At 41.2% G+C, this 19,152-nt stretch overlaps 1 protein-coding gene across 1 annotated transcript in view; it reads right to left on the reverse strand.

The window, feature by feature from the left end:
- Positions 1–13,480: 13,480 nt before the first annotated feature.
- The window catches only part of RNF207 (ring finger protein 207), a 350,080-nt gene continuing 344,408 nt past the window's right edge, over positions 13,481–19,152 (reverse strand). The window contains exon 17 of the mRNA XM_053690396.1: positions 13,481–13,805. Within this exon, the coding sequence (XP_053546371.1) occupies positions 13,640–13,805 (166 nt within the window). The 3' untranslated portion in view covers positions 13,481–13,639. The remainder of the gene's footprint in view (positions 13,806–19,152) is intronic.

The raw sequence follows: 19,152 nt of genomic DNA on the forward strand, positions 1-19,152 counted from the left end.
CCTCACTGGGAATCCCCATCTATATTTAAGGCCCTTATCTCTCAGTATCCTGGTGTATGGTTGGTAGTGCCTGCGAAGCTGAAGCGTGTGGGTGAGAGATCTGGGTAGATCTGTAAGCCAGCGTATTTGTCTGGCAGGACCTTATCTTTAGCTAGGGTTCTGAGGATCTTTTCTCTAAATGTATAATAGTGGAGCCTGGCTATTACATCTCTTGGCTTTCCTTCGTCTGCTGACCTTGGTTTAAGCGCCCTATGTGCTCTATCAATAAGGGTTTAGTTGCCAAAAGCAGGCCCTAGTAATGCCCTGCATAGGTCTTGTAGGTAATTATCTAGGCCTTGTGGCAGGACCGACTCTGGAATTCCTTTGATGCGGATGTTATTGCGGCGTGAACGATCCTCCAGATCAGCCAGTTTCAATTCTAGGTCTGAGATTTGGCAGGCTAAATTCTGTAAATAACTGAGAAGGTTAGAGTGGTCTATTGTCAGATCTTCTTGTTTGCACTCTAGCGCTTCTGTCCGTTCTCCAATTATGCCAATGTCTCTTTTCAAGTCAGCATGGGACCTATCAAATTATTTCGACAGGGAGTCATGGTGAGAGGCCAATAGTGATTTAATAGAGTCCATCAAGTTGTTGGAAAGGTTATCAGTTGCTGGCAGGCGAGAGATCCGTTGTGATAAAGTTGTGCCCGTCAGGCTGTCTGAGAGGCTTCCTGTGTCTGAGCATTCATCTTCTGACCCTGTGCGGGCCATTCTAGCGGGGCGCTGAAAGTGGTCAACAAATGTTCTTTTGGGTGTGGTATGGGGTTTCTGCTTTCGCTTATGAGCCTGTGACATTGTATTATAGGTACAGTTGATATGTCTTGTAATGGATCTGCTTATTATCAGAGCTGCTGGTAGTACATGGACTGGCGGGGATACAGACCTTTAGATATTATTTAAATGCGGTCTGGTCTCTCTAGGAAGGAGGTGACTCAGGTTTTGTTAGACCCCGATTCTCCAAGCCAGAGTATGTCCTCTCTGAGCTCTATGGGGGCAGCTTAATGGTGCTTTTGCCTTACAAGACACACAATGTCCTTCAGTTCTATTATAGCCTGTTATTGTTAGGCAGACATAATGCAGGTGGGAAACCTGTACCCTAGACCCACTCTCCAAGGGGCGTGTCTCCTGTCAACGAAGCTGGGTAAGGGAATGGGGATATGACCCACCTGCAGGAGCAGGTGGGAAATGGGGGAGAGCGGGTTCGGGGGCTGTACAGGTATGTCTCAGTGGGCCACAGGATGTTGACCGTCAATGAATGTATGTCTCTTTGCTCCTTTCACAGCCACAGACCATTTTTGGGGGTTTAGGAAGGACCTGCTGCCCGTTAGATGAAATAGTACCCTGAGTGTTGCCGGATTTTATTAAATAAGAGGCTAGGAGATTGTTGGCAGGGCTTGGTGATGATAATTGAAGGATTAGGAGCACCACACAGGATACCTATGTGAGGATAGCTGCGCAGAGTGCGTTTCTATTCTTTTAGTGGCCCATTACAAAATGCAGACTCAATGTGGGGTCTAGGTGGCACTCCGGTGTTAGAGAGGGCGAGCTGCCGCCTGCTATAGGCTCAAGGGGTGTGAGTAAAGTGGTGGACCCACTCAGTGAGTGCTGATGAGAGGTTAAGGGAGTCTCTTTGCTGCCATTATGTGCTCTGCAGCACTGATATATTGGGCCTATAACTGGTGGGTTTGCTCTCAACTGTTTGAGGGGGAGTCTCTGTAGTTACCCAGGCCCAGAATGTAATGGCTGGGGTGGCCAGTAGCAGGTCCGGTGCCTCCCCTCAAGTACCAATGCAGTGTGTACTTGTGACCGGTTCACCCCTCTGGTCTACTTTGACGGTGCGTTCCTAATAATGGCCGCGGGCAAGATGGTGGCCGTTCTCGCCACTTCACTTGGCGTAGAAAATGTTCAGGTCTTACTGCTTGCTGCTTTCTTCGGCACCACGAATACTCCGACCGGGCAGTTTATTAGGGTAAAGGCGCATTGTGAGTCTCAGGGCCTCCCCTTCAGCTGTCTGTTGCAATGTGATCGCCTGTGTCTCTAGGCCTCAAATCAGCAATCGCATCTATTAAGGGGCATTACATTACCCTCTCATGCCCCTGAGGACTTGGCCTCTGCACCGGAGCGGAGCTCCGACCCTCTGGAGCTGTGGGTGACCACCTAGGGCTATTGATGTCGATTAGGCTCCCAAAGTACTGAGGCTAGGCGTGCGTGCTGAGAAGGGGTCTCAAGTTGATTTGGTCCGGTGTGCCAGGGGTCCAGATCCGGGCACCAGGCTACTGGGTGGTAGGTGTTGTATCCAGGAGCTCTTTCACTGTGCTGCCATTCAGATTGGCGGTTAACTCCGCCCCCCTTATAGTTTCCATCTTGAGAGGAAGGAACCTCAAAGAGTTTCACAGTTAGAATGAGACTGAACTTTCCCTTCTTAAAATCAAAGAACGAAATGAAATCGCAAACCCTCCATTGTTCTGACCTATACAAAGAACAAATACTCTCATGTCGTTCAGATCCTGCACAAACTGAAGGCTTAACTTGTACCCCTGAGAAATTATTTCCAGTACCTGGGGTAACTGAACAGACTTATACCAGGCCTTCTGAAAAGGCTTACCTGCAGAAATATAGCAACAAGGAGTCAGCATCAGGAATCGCACATTCCTGCAGTTTTGCCTTGGAAGTAGACTTGTTGATTAACTTGGACTTATTGCAAACTGGAATGGGATTCCAGTCAGTTTGGAAGCAATATGGTATCTGAGAGAAGGCAGATTTCAGATTCCTGTATAGGATAAAAAAGGAGCAAAGCCAGTTTTCATATGTACTCTATATTTGAAGTTTTCTCTTTTTATTTTGGGTAAAGGACTCCCTTGACCCTTGAGACTGAAAAAAAGGAAAATCTCCAGACCAAGACAAACAAGTCCTTTCCCTGAGGAACCTTTAGGAGTCTTCACTGTGACACCATGTCAGAAGACCACAACCTCAACCAAAGACGTCTTCTGGTGAGTATAGCCAAAGCTGTATTGATTGCATTAAGACTTGAGTAACACAAACAAAGTAGCGTGCCAACCACTAGCAGACACCTCCCATCCCTACTAAAGGATCTTCAGAAGGATCCCTTCCAGCTCCCTTATCCATAGTTTCTCTGAAAGAAGCACTGTCTTACAGAGGGATCGTGTTTGGCGTAGGAAGTTAGAGATAGTTCCCTAAAGTTCCAAAGTAAGAAAGAATAAAAGTAGAAATCTTAGTCTTATTCAGGATCTGCATTTGAGGGTAGTTCCTCATCAGACTATTCACTCTCAGAAAGAGAAGAGGAATCATCAGATTCAGATTGATAAACGGACCTATCAAAAAATTAGGCACATCACCTCTAGTAGAGAAACTGAGGTAGAACAGTAGGTAAACTGTCTCTAGTAAAAGAAGTAGAGAAATATGTTTACTCCACTCTTCATAGAAGTGGACTAGCTGTCAGAACTTCAGAGATGGTGGCCAAAAACTAGTCCTTTAAAACTGGAATAAAAACAGTATCACTGCCCTGAACAGTATACACTTATAAAGGCAATAAAAACAGACATTTGGAGATGGGTACTACAAAACTGAACTGTATGTAGACAGTAGCTATTTTGCAAGCATTTATTAGGACAAAATAATAGTAAAAATAAAAAAGTACAATAAAATAACAGTACAGATTACAGTAAAATGGACTGTAGAAGAAATGTTTGTAAAGCAATGTACTGAACTTTATATACCACAATATGTGGTAGTATTAGTACAATTACAGTAATTCACACTGATTACAGTAACATGATCGGTAGAAGGAATGGCAGCACTGCAATGCACTGAACTTTATATACAGCAATATGCAGTAGCATTAGAACAATTACAGTAATTCACACTGATTACAGTAAAATGATTGGTAGAAGGAACGGCAGCACTGCAATGCACTGAACATTATATACAGCAATATGCAGTAGCATTAGAACAATTACAGTAATTCACACTAATTACAGTAAAAAAAATCAGTAGAAAAGGATGGCAGCAAAGTAATGCACTGAACTTTACAGTGCAAACTCCTCCTTCAGCTGCTAACAGGTAGTCTAAGGCCATTCTAAGTAATGCAATTTGCTCTACAGCTATTGATTTCTACAGTGCATTCTTTAGCATCCCGGTTCTCTCTAACGCTAAGCCCTTTGTCTAGAGACAAGGAACAGGGAATAGCTCCTGTAATTCAGGAATTCCTGGCTAAAGGCATCATTCAGCCTACACTCTCACACTTTAATACACCAATGAATCCAGTTCCCAAGGCAGGAGGGAAAGAGTATAGATTCACACAAGACCTTCTCATTTCAAGGGAATCAATATACTATGTGGAGTCAATTACCAATGGGCTTTATAGATTCCCCCACTGCGTACTCAGCAATATATTCATTAATAATGCAACAAATCTATATAAAGTAGCTAACAAAACAGCTTCCTGTTGGGCCTGTGGATATGTACCCCATGGGGAGAAATGGGGATCCCTATCACTGCAGATAATTTGACACAGATGATAGACAATGTTATAATGTGGAACTTTACATACATAAATAATAGTGGAAAGGGTTTAAATAAGGATAAGATACACGTAGTGAACAGTGTAAAGCAAGGGGTTGTATTATCTCATAATCTCAATAAATCAATTTTCATTCTCCGTATGAGTCAGTGGCCCACCACAGTTGCCCTACTCCTTAATGGAGCTACACAAGACAGCACAACTGGTTCTCTCACTCACTGGGATGGGTCCTACCTTTCTTTTGAATATATTCGTAAATTCACTGCTAGCCACACTGATCCACATAACACAATTAGTAAATAGTTTTGGAGAAATTGGAAAAACATAGGTGATCAGACCTCCCCCCAAACACCAAGGAGAAGAGATCCCAGGTGCCCTTTTTTAGTTACTTTATGGCTACTATTGGCTTTGTGAAAGATGGGTAGTCAATATCATACCATGTAGGCACTTATCCCCATGTTATTTAGGTTACATATCCCTGGCCTTAACTATTCATGCTACCCTACCTGTACATAGATGATATTATTATGATTTGGAGGGGCGACAAACAATTGTTTGAAACTTTTTTTCAGAGAAATGAATGATAATGATAAAAACTTTAAATTCACTTGCGAAATACATTAAGAAAGGATTGTGTTTCTGGACCTGGAAATATTTATAGAGGAGAATACATTCAACACTAAAACATACTTCAAGGTAGTAGATTGCAACAATTACATACATGCAAATAGCTGTCACTTAAAACGGTGGAAGCAGAATATACCGAAAGGTCAAATGATGAGAATAAGAAAAAATTGCACGCAAGAAAGAGATTATATAGAACAAGCAAATATATTAAAGGATAAGTTCATAGACAGAGGTTATAAACCTGATGTAATAGACAAAGAAATAAAAAACAAAAAATTGATAGGGGTGATATTTTATATGGATAAAATAAGAGTGATCATGAAGGAAACAATATAATAAAAGAAAAGGATCGTAGAATTTCATTTATAACTCAATACAACAGCAACCATAAAATGGTGGAAAAGATTTTGAGGAATCACTGGGGAATATTAAAGCTAGATGAGAAGCTAACAGACGTGATAGGAGATAGTCCAAATATAATATATAGAAAGGCCAACAATCTGAAACATATGATAGCTTCCACAGAATTAAAAAAAAAAAGAATAAGAATAAAGATCTACTTGGTAATAATGTGAAAGGCTTTTACCCATGCTTGGCATGCAAAGCTTGCAGACATTTACAGAAACAGATTTTTTTTTTACTCCAACGTAACTGGTAGAGAGTATGAAATAAAAGACACTATCAGGTGGACCGATAGGAATATAATCCATCTGATAAGCTGTAGCTGTGGAAAACAGTATGTATGCGAATCAGCAAAACCAGTAAGAGAAAGGGTAAGATAGCACATACTCTATAGAGAACGCCTCAGAAGACAGGATTAAAGACCTCCCAGTCCCCAAGCCTTTTGAAGTATGCAACAACTGTAATCTAAAAAAATTCAGCTATCAGATAGGAATTTCAAAATTGAAAAACAACTGGAGAGGGGGGATATCGAAAATTAATTATTAAAATTAGAACTAAAATAGATATATATGAACTGCAAACATTACATACGAAGGGGTTGAATATTGACTTCAGTATTAGCCCCTTTTTAAAAATGACTCTATTAATATGAACAACCTTCTTGATGTAAATAATAAAAATTCCTCCAACCAATTTTTAAAAATTATTGATAAACTTAAATTTGAGTGATAATAAATTTAGAAATCAATTCTCGTTATTTTTATTTTTATTATTTTTTTCTCTGGTTCAACAAAATGCCTTTCTGTCCAATAGAAAGCACATAGAGTAATAGAACTGATACAAAAATGAAGTTAATATTTTTACACTTTATATTTTAAATTCCATCAGAATTTGAAACATGACAGTCTCTACCTATGTTCTTATTGTTACTGACTCAGTTTTTATTTATAAACCATCCATAACAGAGAAGCATATATTATTCAAATAAAAAGTCTGGTTCAAATACTGTATTTTTATGTTAAAAGGCCAATCTGGTGTTTAGTTTAATTTTCATACAAAATTGCACTAATGGTTCGTAGAGACTGTTTTTTAATAATTATGATACATTTAGATACATTTTGTAGAACAATATAATTTTCAACCTATATATTTTTAACATAATCAATGTTGAAGAGTAAATAACAGTAGATTGTGCCAATAATGAAAGAGCAGAAGAAAAGTAAGATATAGTTGCACATAACTGGATTCAACTGGATTCAAATTGCTCCAAAACAAGAAAATATGAATTATCCACCTAAGTGGAATAAAAGGTTTATAAGGGAGCCTAAGTATACAACTGACCCAGTCGAGACGCATTGCCGAAACCAATAGGAGAACACACCTTTTACAGATCTGCTCAGAAGACCGCTTTTGAAAGCACAGGAGCGACGTGTTGGGACACACCTCCAAAAGCCAAGTGGTCACGGCTATCTACGGTACTCATAGGATCCAAGGTAGGCGAACACAAAAAACTCACGCTCAAGGAAGTGCTACAAAGAAATCCAGACAGCAGATATGGTCTGTAAAAAACTCTTTAAAAAGGCTTTTACCGGTAATCGCCATAACGTATGGACAGTTGTTAGTATACACGGAGCAATCCTTAGCAATCAAACAGTGCAGATAAATAATATGGAATAATTCTTTCCTATCAAATTAATGTAGTGCAACAGTTAATACCTGGGTACAAAACGTGTTTACAAGAGCGCTCTGTTTTTTAAATTATTATTTGTATAGATGCATTATTTGTATATTGTCTTTAAGTTTTATAATAACTTTAAGAACAGGGTTAAGGATCCAAGGAGGAGCAACAGACTTAAACACAGGCCTGATTCTGACCAAGGCCTGACAAGAGGATTGCACATCTGGCACGTCTGCCAGACGCTTGTGTAGCAAAATAGATGATGCAGAACTCTGACCCTTCAGAGTACTGACTGACAAACCCTTCTCCAGACCTTCCTGGAGAAAGGACAAAATCCTAGGAATCCTGACCCTACTCCAAGAGTAGCCCTTGGATTCACACCAAAAAAGATATTTAAGCAATATCTTATTGTAAATCTTCCTAGTAACAGGCTTGCGAGCCTGAATCATGGTCTCAATGACGACTCAGAAAAACCACGCTTAAACAGAACTAAGCGTTCAATCTCCAAGCAGTCAGCTTCAAAGAAACGAGATTTGGGTGAAGGAAGGGACCCTGAATTAGAAGGTCCTTCCTCAGAGGAAATCTCCAAGGTGGGAGAGACAACATCTCCACTAGGTTTGCATACCAAATCCTGTGAGGCCAGGCAGGGGCTATTAGAATCACTAATGCTCTCTCCTGTTTGATACAAGCAATGACTCGTGGAAAGCGAACAAACGGAGGAAACAGGTATGCCAGCCTGAAATGCCAAGGAACCGCCAGAGCATCTATCAGAGTGGCCTGCGGATCTCTTGACCTTGAACCGTACCTTGGAAACTTGGCGTTCTGCTGAGACGCCATCAGATCCAACTCCAGCACCCCCCACTTGAGAGTTAACCTGGAGAACACCTCCGGAAGGAAAGCCCACTTCCTGGGATAAAATATCTGTCTGCTCAGGAAATCCGCCTCCCAGTTTTCCACTCCTGGAATGTGGATGGCTGATAGACAATTGTGAGCTTCCGCCCACTGAATAATCTGTGCCAACTCCTTCATGGCTAAGGAACTCCGAGTTCCTCCCTGGTGGTTGATGTAAGCCACTGAGGTGATGTTGTCCAATTGGAACCTGATAAACCGGGCTAACGATAATTGAGGCCAAGCCATCAGAGCATTGTAGATCGCTCTTAACTCCAAGATCCTTATGGGGAGAATAGACTCCTCCCGAGACCATAATCCCTGTGCCTTTAACGAGTCCCAGACTGTTTCCCAGCCTAGCAGGCTGGCGTCCGTGGTTACACTCACCCAGGAGGGTCTCCGGAAGCATGTGCTCTGAGACAGATGATCCTGAGAAAGCCACCATGAGAGAGAGTCTCTTCTCAACTGATACAGATCTATACTCTGAGACAAATCTGAATGATCTCCGTTCCATTGTCTGAGCATGCATAACTGCAGAGCTCTCAAATTGAATTGAGAAAAATGAATGATGCCCATGGAAGGGACCATCAGACCAATTACCTCCATACACTGAGCCATTGATGGCCAAACAGTAGACTGTAGAGAGAGGCAAGAGGAGAGAAGTTTTAATTTTCTGAACTTGGTCAGAAAAATCGTCATAGATAGGGAATCTATGATTGTCCCTAAGAAACAAACCCTTGTAGCTGGAACAAGGGAACTCTTGTCCAGATTTAGTTTCCAACCATGGGAACATAGAAAAGACAACAAGATCTATGTATGCGAGTTTGCTTGTTGAAAAGATGGCACCTGAACCAATATGTCGTCCATGTAAGGCGCCACCGCAATTTCCTGAGACCTGACAACTGCCAAGAGAGCCCCCAGAAACTTTGAGAAAATTCTGGGAGCTGTGGCAAGGCCAAACGGAAGAGCGACAAACTGAAAGTGCTTGCCTTGAAAAGCGAATCTTAGGAACTGGTGATGATTCCTGTGGATGGGAACATGAAGATAGGTACTGAACGCACTTTAAGAATGCCTCTCTTTTTACCTGATCCGCAGATAACCTTGAGAGAAGAAATCTGCCCTTGGGAGGACGAGATTTAAATTCTATTTTGTAACCCTGAGATACTATGTCCACAGCCCAAGGATCTGGAACATCTCGCAACCATGCTTGACAAAACAGGGAAAGTCTACCACCCATTTGATCCGATGCCGGACCAGGGGCAGACCCTTCATTCTGACTTTGACTCAGCTGAGGGTTTCTTTGATTGTTTCCCCTTGTTCCAAGACTGATTGGGTCTCCACGAAGACTTGGGCTACTCCTGCTTGGAAGAGGGAGAGGAAGACTTCCGACCCTTAAAGTTACGAAAGGAATGAAAATTACTTTGGACGTCCTTTAGGTCTATTCTTCTTATCTTGTCTTCACCCTCAGAGGCTACCGAGGTATGCTCCTCATCAGACTTATGAGGAAGGGCAACCTGCGAAGCAGCAGACGGAACAGACACATTTTTTTAGATTTCCTTGTGCGCTTCCCCATCATGGGAAAAGCAGATAAAGCCGCTGATACCGCAGAGGATATTTGAGCAGAAAAATCTGATGGCAAATAAACTCCTTCAGGAGGCTGAGAGGAACTACAGGGCACTGTATGTGACGCCATTGAGGCTTGGTACGTTTGAGGAGAAAGCTGTGGCATTTCCTGAACAGCATCATCCTGAGAGGCATTGGGCTCAGCGGGCAAAAAATTTTTTTTACACTCTAGCATTTTATGTTCTAGCAATTTGTGCGTCAAGGCATAATAAGCATTTATCACAAGCAAGGGAGTCTTTATCCATATTGTTAAAAAAATTCCCCCAAAATAATTGAGAAATTATTTGAAAATCAAGACTACTGTCACTTAAAGAGGTTCTTTTACCATCAGAACGTATAACACTAACAAAAGGTAGCCTAACAAACTCAAAATCAGGCCCTCTACACCCCAGATATACTGAGGTGCCCTACTTGACCTCCGATAACAAGGCTAGTAGCGGGAAATGACACAGGACGCTCCTGCTTCACCCTCAGGATCGGAGATGTCGGAACATAGAAGACGCCGCTCTGCTTATGAATCTGAAAGCGGGAGATCGGGTTACATGACCATCTGGCAAGAAACTGCCCAGATAAAAAAAAGCGTGCGTTTCTGAAAAAAAAGACCGTTATACTCAAAAGACCGATATCAGCCTTTAACAGTGAGCGGTCTATCAACTGTCAAAACAATCCCACATAACATATTGGAATAAAAATAAAACATGACATACCCATAATTGAGCCCCAAATATAAATCATCATAGTAAAAAGGTTATACTTTATCACTATAAAGAAAAGATTAAGCCCTTAGTCTCCAAAGTCACTTTGAAAAGTGCCTGCACCCTGCCTATACATATCCTATATAAAGGATATAAAAAGTCCCAAATAAAAATTGCAGCTAAATCTTCTTCAAGTGCAAGTCTCCAATACCTAGAAGACAAAAGCACTTACCTGCAATCCAGCTGTCAGGCAGGACGACAGCTCACAAGGTGTGAAAGGACACATACTCCTCACAGAGACCTGTAAAAAAGAAAGAAAGAACAGAGTAACCAACTCTGGCTTTCTATGACAAGGGCAGCAATTGTGTTAGGAAACCAAGCAAGGACCACCTCACCACTTCCTTACTGCTTAAAAGCCACCACTACTCTTACTCAAGAGTTGACGTGGACACAGCTAAACCCAAATCCTTGCTTGCAGGGAAAAGTACCTAGAAAAGGAAATATATCTTGAGACACTGAACTTCACCTCCTCCATCGACAGAGGCAAAGTGAATGACTGGAGGGGTTATGGGTAAGGGAAGTGAAACTTAACAGCTTTGCTGTGGTGTTCTTTGCCTTTTCCTGCTGGCCAGGAGTGAATATCCCACTAGTAATTGGAATGACATTGTGGACTCTCCATGTCTTAGAAAATAAATATTTTTTTTCTTGCATTTTTTATTTATTCCTTTTGAATAATGTTCACGTTTTATGCACATAGATCTAAGGTAGGTTAAGGTATGTGGCAAACAGCTGTAAACTCTAAGGTCTGAACTGAAATCTGTTGTCAGTAAGTGGCTGACACAGTGGCTTCAAGGTCAAGGATCTGATGTGTACTGGATGTGGGTATGGGGCTGGCAGAGAGGTTGCAGGGCCAGGGTCTGGTCTAAGGTCTGGTGAGGGTATGTGGCTGATAAAAAAGTTGCGGTGCCAGGAGTATACTCTAATGTGGATATGTTTCCTGACCCCTGTTGTAGGATATTGTAAAATGTCTATACATATACACACAGATTCTGTGCACTTATAGTGATCATCCTCTCTTTGATCTCCCTTCAGAATTTCCCTACTTATAAGTCCCCTTTCCTTTTGTAGTTTAATTAAAACAACTTCACATTATTTTAAACTTGTGTATTCTTCCAGCACAAGGTTTGCCACTTCCATTGGGAAGTGAAGAGATGAAAGGCAAGGGACAGCAAAAAGCTGGATCAAGGGTACATGAACCCAACAATTTATTTCACGATTAACGTAGTTTTCCAATTTACATCTATTATCAATTTACTTCATTCTGTTGGCCTTCTTTGTTGAAAGAGCAGAAATGCACTATTGGGAGCCAATGACAAGGAGGTATATATGTGCAGCCACCAATCAGAATATAGCTCCCAGTAGTGCATTTATGTTCCTGAGCCTACCTAGGCATGCTTTTCAACAAATTATAATAAGAGAACAAAGCAAATTAGATAATAGAAGTAGACAATCAGATTTTCATCTGTGCATGGTAATCATACACTAACCAAAATACAAAAATCAACACAGAATTTACTCCCCCCTACACACACACATAGGCATTAGAGGGACATGCTACTCAGCATTAATTCTTCCTTATCCCTGATGCAAGTTTGAGAAACGAACATGTTAATTATGCATATCTGGGTTTAATTTCAAATGGTGAATAACTCACTATAGTAACTGCTCAGTGAGCAGTTACCCTTCATCAACCAGTCCTACTTTCATATACATGGTAAATAAAGAACAGCCAATCAGCATCATCAGTCCTGAGTTCACCACAATATTGCAAGATTTCAGGATGAACTTCCTTAAAATGAAGAGGAAAAAAGGTGACTGTTCCTGTAAATTCCCAATTTCATACCACTGTTTCACTTTTTCACTGCCAAACAACTGTGATTATATTAAAAAAATTGTTAACTTTTTCACAAATTTTGGGTTTCTCACTAAAATTATTTACATACCGATTGTGCAATTATAGCACAAATGGTTGTTAAAGCTTCTCTGGGATCTACTTTGCAATTGTTTTTGGCAATTAGAAGGCAGCTAAATGCAGCTGTGCACCACACTTCTGAAATTCCCGGAAGTGAAGGGTTTAATAAGGTAGATTATAAGGTTAATTTTAGCTGTAGTGTAGAGATTACCCTCCCATCTCACTCCTATCACCCCCTGAATCCTCCCAAACAGCTCTCTTTCCGCCTTTATTCCCCCCTCCCCAATGGTCACCACCATCTTAGGTACTGGCAGCCTGTCAAGTATGCAGTTTAGGGAAAATATTTTTTAAAATCAATTCCTGTAGTGTTATGTGAACCCTCCTCATCCATCCACCTCCCTGATCCCCCCAAACAGTTCTCTTACCCCCCCCCCCATTACTGGATGCCACCATCTTAAATACTGGCAGCTGCCCCCCCAACCGATTGTAAGTAGGACCCTCCCTCAAACCTTTTCCATAGTGTAGGGCCCCATCCATCCCTCCCTTTCACTTCAATTTATTTTTCTGTAGCATAGAGCCCCTCCCACTCATCCCCCCTCCCTCCTCTACTGCTAGGTCATACACCTGCCTCCCCTCCCACACCTCCCGCTGGCACCAACGAAGATTATTACAGACAGTGACACAGAACGTGTTACTGACTGTAACAATCTGGCAATTTAACTTCATATGGTAAGGGGGGCATGATCAGCGCTCCCTTAACCTATAAAGGTAGATGGCTTCTGCCCCTGGCTGCGTTCTTAGCTGTCAGGGTCGACCACAGAGGACCGCAGCATGAGACAGAAGGTACAAAGTAGCTACTACATCAACAGGGTACACTGGAAAATGTACTCTGTGACGTAGTAGCTACGTCCTGGTGGCCTAAGGGGTTTATCTTATGCTCAATCTGAATCATGAAAGGAAAAAAATGTTATGTCCCTTTAATATGTCTTTAAGCTTGAATATCAATTAAAATATTGGTTAAGTTTAAAAGAAATTTAATACAATGACCCACTGTTCTATTCCTTTAAAAATGTACCTGCTTCAGGAAGATGAGATTAGCTGCTAGAATTCATATTGGTGACTTTGTATTTACTAAGGGGAGTTCATATGTTAAAGAAAATTCTTATATGCTGTAAATCATGATGTGGTTAACTGTTTCCGAGCTGGAACATTTTGCTTTAGTCTGTAGTATTCATTGCTTTTCGTCAAATGATCTTCAGCATGAAGGTTAAGAGTTCGGTTATCAACCTTTATTTCTAGTGATTTATCATGGTTGTCTTCTAAATACTTTGTCAAATCGCTCCTACAAAAGAATACAGAGTTATAAAAGAACATCAGGCCTTGTAATGGTATATTTTTTTAAGGGACTGAAACATATAACATTGTTGTTCTAGACACATGCACACTCCTGAGCCTAACTCAATATGTTCAATATGTGGCGATGGGGGGGGGGGGCACTTTCAAGAGGGCCACCAGTGATTGGAAGTGGGGCTGTAATTGGAAGAGTCATAGTGTGTAGTAGGCAGGGCCACGAGGTCCTCCACAGAGTGTGTGGGTAAAGCAAGGGCCACCAATGAGTATGCTCTCATAGAAAGGAGAATTTTAACAAAAAATATCAAGAAAAGAGTTACATTTGATAAAAGAAGTAAATTAGATTTTGTTTTTAAGAACAGGTTATTATGTATTTAGGTGATTATGTATTTACTTACAAATGCATTCCATGTTGAGGGATGCCCACAGTATAATTTATACAATTAATATCTTTTTAATCACAGGTAGCACTCCAACCAATCTTCATGGCCAACCAACCATTGCAACAACCACAGCCAATAAGAATCTGGATCACTTATGTCATCGAGTAACGTGTTTCATATACACCAGGGACAAATTTAACCGTGGGGCATCCCTGATAATGAAATACATATTGATAGTAAATAGATAATCATTTTTTGTTTTGCATCATAGAAGCTTTGACATGCAAAAAAACAAAACAACTTTCATAAGAAAAGTAAAGTGTATATATAATTAAAATAACTAATAACTTACAAATTAGAATATGCAACATATTATGTTTGTACTTCTGCATTGACTAAATGAATTTTGTAAATACTCTCAATTTTAATTATACTATATATTGACAACCAGTTTCGTCATATCGGTTGACAGTTAGCCTTAGACTAGAAAATATATTTCTCATCCTATTCCATAAATCCTGGATGGTCTTTTGAAAAATAAATATATATTGCTGGCTGTGCACAATGACTAAAGCATAATTAATACTATGGAGTAAATGGACAATGAAAAGATCGATGGCAATTGCTAATTCAATCTCCAAAATGAAGAATGATCAACTTCCTTTTTACAGGATATGATATGTTCTGGGGATACACTAGAAATTAATAACTTATCCCATTGAGACATTAATACATTACTGCTCATGTTTCTGTAAATGGTTATTCATAAATGATAAATGAATCAACTATACAACATATATCAAAGATGATCTATCAACATTAGCATTTCTAAATGTAGGTTTTACTATGTATGTACAGTATGGTTATGGGATAAATGGATGTAATTTATTTTAGAGTTTAAAACTCTGCTTTAGAAAATATTTGTCTATTACATTTGCCCTGTATCTTATTTAAATAGTATTTTCCCTTATTTTAAACTTCAAACAGACTAAACAAAAGATATTTCACTCTACAGATTGCATTAATATCAATCAGGTACCACATGATGTGAAAATTAATTTGCTGATGTTTGAGTTCCTTGATACCTCAGTTCCTTCCCACTAAAAGGAATTGGGCTCTGTGGTGAGCAACTGGGATTGAGTGGTTTCAGGCAGGACCCAGCACTGCTTAAATCTCTCTGATGATAGTGAATAAAATTAAAAATTGCAATGGCTTCAGTGCAGGTATAATTTTTGTTTGTTTCCTGTTTGTTTTTATATCACAATAGAGATCCTGTCTAATATTATGAAACGACTTTGCAAGTATAGCATTTGTAATGTAGCAAGACATGCAAAGATAAAAAGCACAGAGTTGCAAGAACACTTTAAATGTGCCCAAGGTCCATTGAATTTAACCATATTTAGGATAGTGTTTTGCATGCCCCAGGCATTCTTGAACCCCTTACAATATTTGCCCTTACCATAATACCTCTAATCGAAGGCTATTCTATTAATCAACTGTCTTTTCTGTAAAAAGATTCTAAAAATTACTTCTGAACCTGCTGACTTCCATAAGATTTCCTCTTGTTCCGCTGTTTCTGTTTTTGTTATTTATCTACCCCTCCTGGAATATTAGCTGTTATAAATGTGTATCATCTGCATACAAAGACCTTCAAAATGTACTTAAACCCCATGGATGAAATCATCTGGCCCTACTGACTGTCTTACTTTTGATAATGCCACTAAAACATTGTCCTCTGTAATAAAAGAATAGCTAACCACATTATACTTTGTAGTCATATCCCTTAATGAAGTTCTTTTGCCTTAACATTAATGAATTGAGTATTTTGCCCAATCAATACTAAGGGCTAGCTTTATCAATCTCCATATGGACGGGGTCGACATGCTGTAAATCTGTCTGCATTTCATTGCGAACTGTGGAGCACATTTGTTCCCCATATTTACCATATTTGTCACCACCTGCCGTTGTGCAACCAATTGCGTGAGACAAGGGATTGTCATTCACCCCAGGTCAAATGAGTCCAGGGTGATTTTTATCTGATTACTCTAAGTTGGTGGGGAGGATTTAAACCGCTGCTTCATAAATATCAGTTGCATGCTCAAATGAGGAAACCTGCAACCGTTCAGGACTTTTGCATCATGATGAATCTTGCCCTAAAACTTTGTTTTTGAAATGCTGTATATTTTTTAAAAAAAACCTCCCTGATTGGTTAAAGAGACAGTGTACTGTGATTTTTCTCCACGTAATTGTTCCCAATTATCCATGTTATCTGCTGGAGTGTATTACATTGTTTACAATAAGTTCTGTTACCATTATTACGTAATTTAACCCCTTTAACCAATGCGACTTATATATACGTTGTGCAGTACTGGCTATTGTACCGCACCACGTATATAAACATCGTTGCTTCAGGATGCTCCAGCACTCTCGGCTGTTAAGTTACAGCCGAGATCTGGAGCTCCTGAAGTTTCAGGTATTTGCCGCATATGGAGCCGGAGCGCCATCGGTGCTCCGCCTCCATATGAGGGTAGATGCCTGATCGTTACAGACGGTGACACTGTGTGTGTCACCGTCTGTAACAATCTTCTGCTGGTGCCGGCGGGAGGTGTGGGTGGGAGGCAGGTGAGCGGCCCAGCAGGGGAGGCGGGAGGGAGAGGGAGGGCCCTACACTACGGAAAAAATGTAATAAAGGGACAGGGAAGGATGGGACAGCTACACTACAGAAATATTTAAAAAAAATATATATATATATTTAAAAAAAAAAAAATAGATCAGTTTATAGGTACTGGCAGACAGCTGCCAGTACCTAAAATGGCGCCTAAAAGTTAGAGGAGGGAGGTTAAGAGAGCTGTTTGGGGGTATGGGGAAATCCTACACTGCAGAAAATATAATAATAATTGAAAAAAATTATATAAAAAAAAGCCTTATGTTTTCATACTGGCAGACTGTCTTCCAGTACCTAATATGGGGGTTACCAGTGGGGGGCGGGGGAGGGAAGAGAGCTGTCTGGGAGGGTTCAGGGTGTAGGAAGTGTCAGGTGGGAGGCTAATCTCTACACTAAAGCTAAAAACATAAATGATGCTTACCTGATAATTTTCTTTTCTTCAGATGGAAAGAGTCCACAGCTGCATTCATTAATTTTGGGAATTCAGAACCTGGCCTCCAGGAGGAGGCAAAGACACCCGAGCCAAAGGCTTAAATACTCCTCCCACTTCCCTCATCCCTCAGTCATTCTGCCAAGGAACAGTAGAAGAAATATCAGGGTGAAAAGGTGCCAGAAGAACAAAAATTACGGCCGCCCCGCATAAAAACACGGACGGGGTGCTGTGGACTGTTTCCATCTGAACAAAAAAAAAATATCAGGTAAGCATAATTTATGTTTTTCTTCATATATGGAAAGAGTCCACAGTTGCATTCATTTCTTTTGGGAAACAATACCCAAGCTATAGAGGACACAATGCAAAAACGGGAGGGTACAAGAGGCGGCCCATTCTGAGGGCACCAGGCCTGAAAACCCCTACCCAACAAAATCCTGCTTCATCCAAAGCCGAGAACAACTTTGAAAAAGAGGAAAAAACCCAAGGACACTGACCCGCAGATAGTCCACAAGCCTTGCTATAAACCGCAGGAACTAGACTCAACTGAGTCAACAGCCTCGAGGAGACACCATCGCCCAGCAGTCGGTCTCCAAACAACACGCCCGTTACTAAAGAAAGGGAACAAGCTACCGTAATCTTCAACAGAGAAGAAAAGACACAGAGAAAACATGAATGTACTTGTAAAGCGCGGCTAATCCCCCTTAAGGGATTCAAGGCGCTGCTCATCATATCAACCTCGAAAGGAGGAAGGCTGAGTAGACCTCGCCGGGGATCGACTTGCAACCCTCGGTTTGCTACAGTGCAGAGTAGCCACAGTGCATTAGTATGCTGAGCTAGCTGTCCAGCTACCATAAGGAACTCAAGACCAACAGAGACCCACCAGCCACATAGAAACAAGAGGAGGCAACGCCCAGACCCCAGAAAAACAGAAACCACGGGATAAGGCCAGGAGTCTGAAAAAGAGAAGATCTTCCCCCAACACAGTGCAACCGCACTCTAAAAAGCAACTGAAGACGAAGGTCCCCAAGTCGCAAAAAGGTAGCTAAGAATACTGAAATATTCTGAAACTAAACCTCGTGCAGCAAGTTCAGATAGGTCTGACGAACAACACCTGAAGCAAAAACACTGCACGCTGCAGTAATCTAAAAATGACTCTGAAACTTAAATACTTGCAGCTGAAGATAGGCTCCTTCAGATTGCTAAGTATCCACTAACCGGCGGATAACATCGCAGGCTAAGAGCCGCCAGTCCTTCCCACAAATCCTGAACATGGAGAAAAGAGAAACCTCAAGAGGCTTACCATACCTCGAGGACGAATTTAGAAGAGCAACAGATCTCAGATCCTGCTCCAACACCGGACCAGCCCAAACAACATGTCTGATAGACAGGCAGAACAGAGAAACCCCAACCACAAGCCCCCAAGGAATGAAAAGCAAGAAATGGAAACCTCACCTACCCCAACAGAGCTCGGGTGCCAACCCAATCCGCTCCTCCAAAATAAGGCACTCCCAAGGAGAACCCCCTGGGACCTGGAAGAGAGAGAAGTCCAATAGATCCAAAAGAAGACCTGTCACAGCTCTCTTAGACAGTCTCTACGTAGAGAGATCAAATTACAACAGGTGGAACAGAGCCCACAGAGCAGCAGATGCGGCCCCTTACAGAGATAAGCCACTTGATCCAATCTCCTACACACAGGGCAGGACAAAGACCCTCCAGAGCGACATGGGGTCCCTGAAAAAACTGGGTCGTCCTGAATCAGTCCACAGGGTCATAAGTCTCCAGACATCCAAGAAGGATCCAAGACAAGAACCCTGGACCCGGGACCCACAATCGTCCTAGAACAAACGACACCCCCAGG

The sequence above is a fragment of the Bombina bombina genome, chromosome 8 (genome assembly GCF_027579735.1).
Source record: "Bombina bombina isolate aBomBom1 chromosome 8, aBomBom1.pri, whole genome shotgun sequence".
Lineage (NCBI taxonomy): Eukaryota > Metazoa > Chordata > Amphibia > Anura > Bombinatoridae > Bombina > Bombina bombina.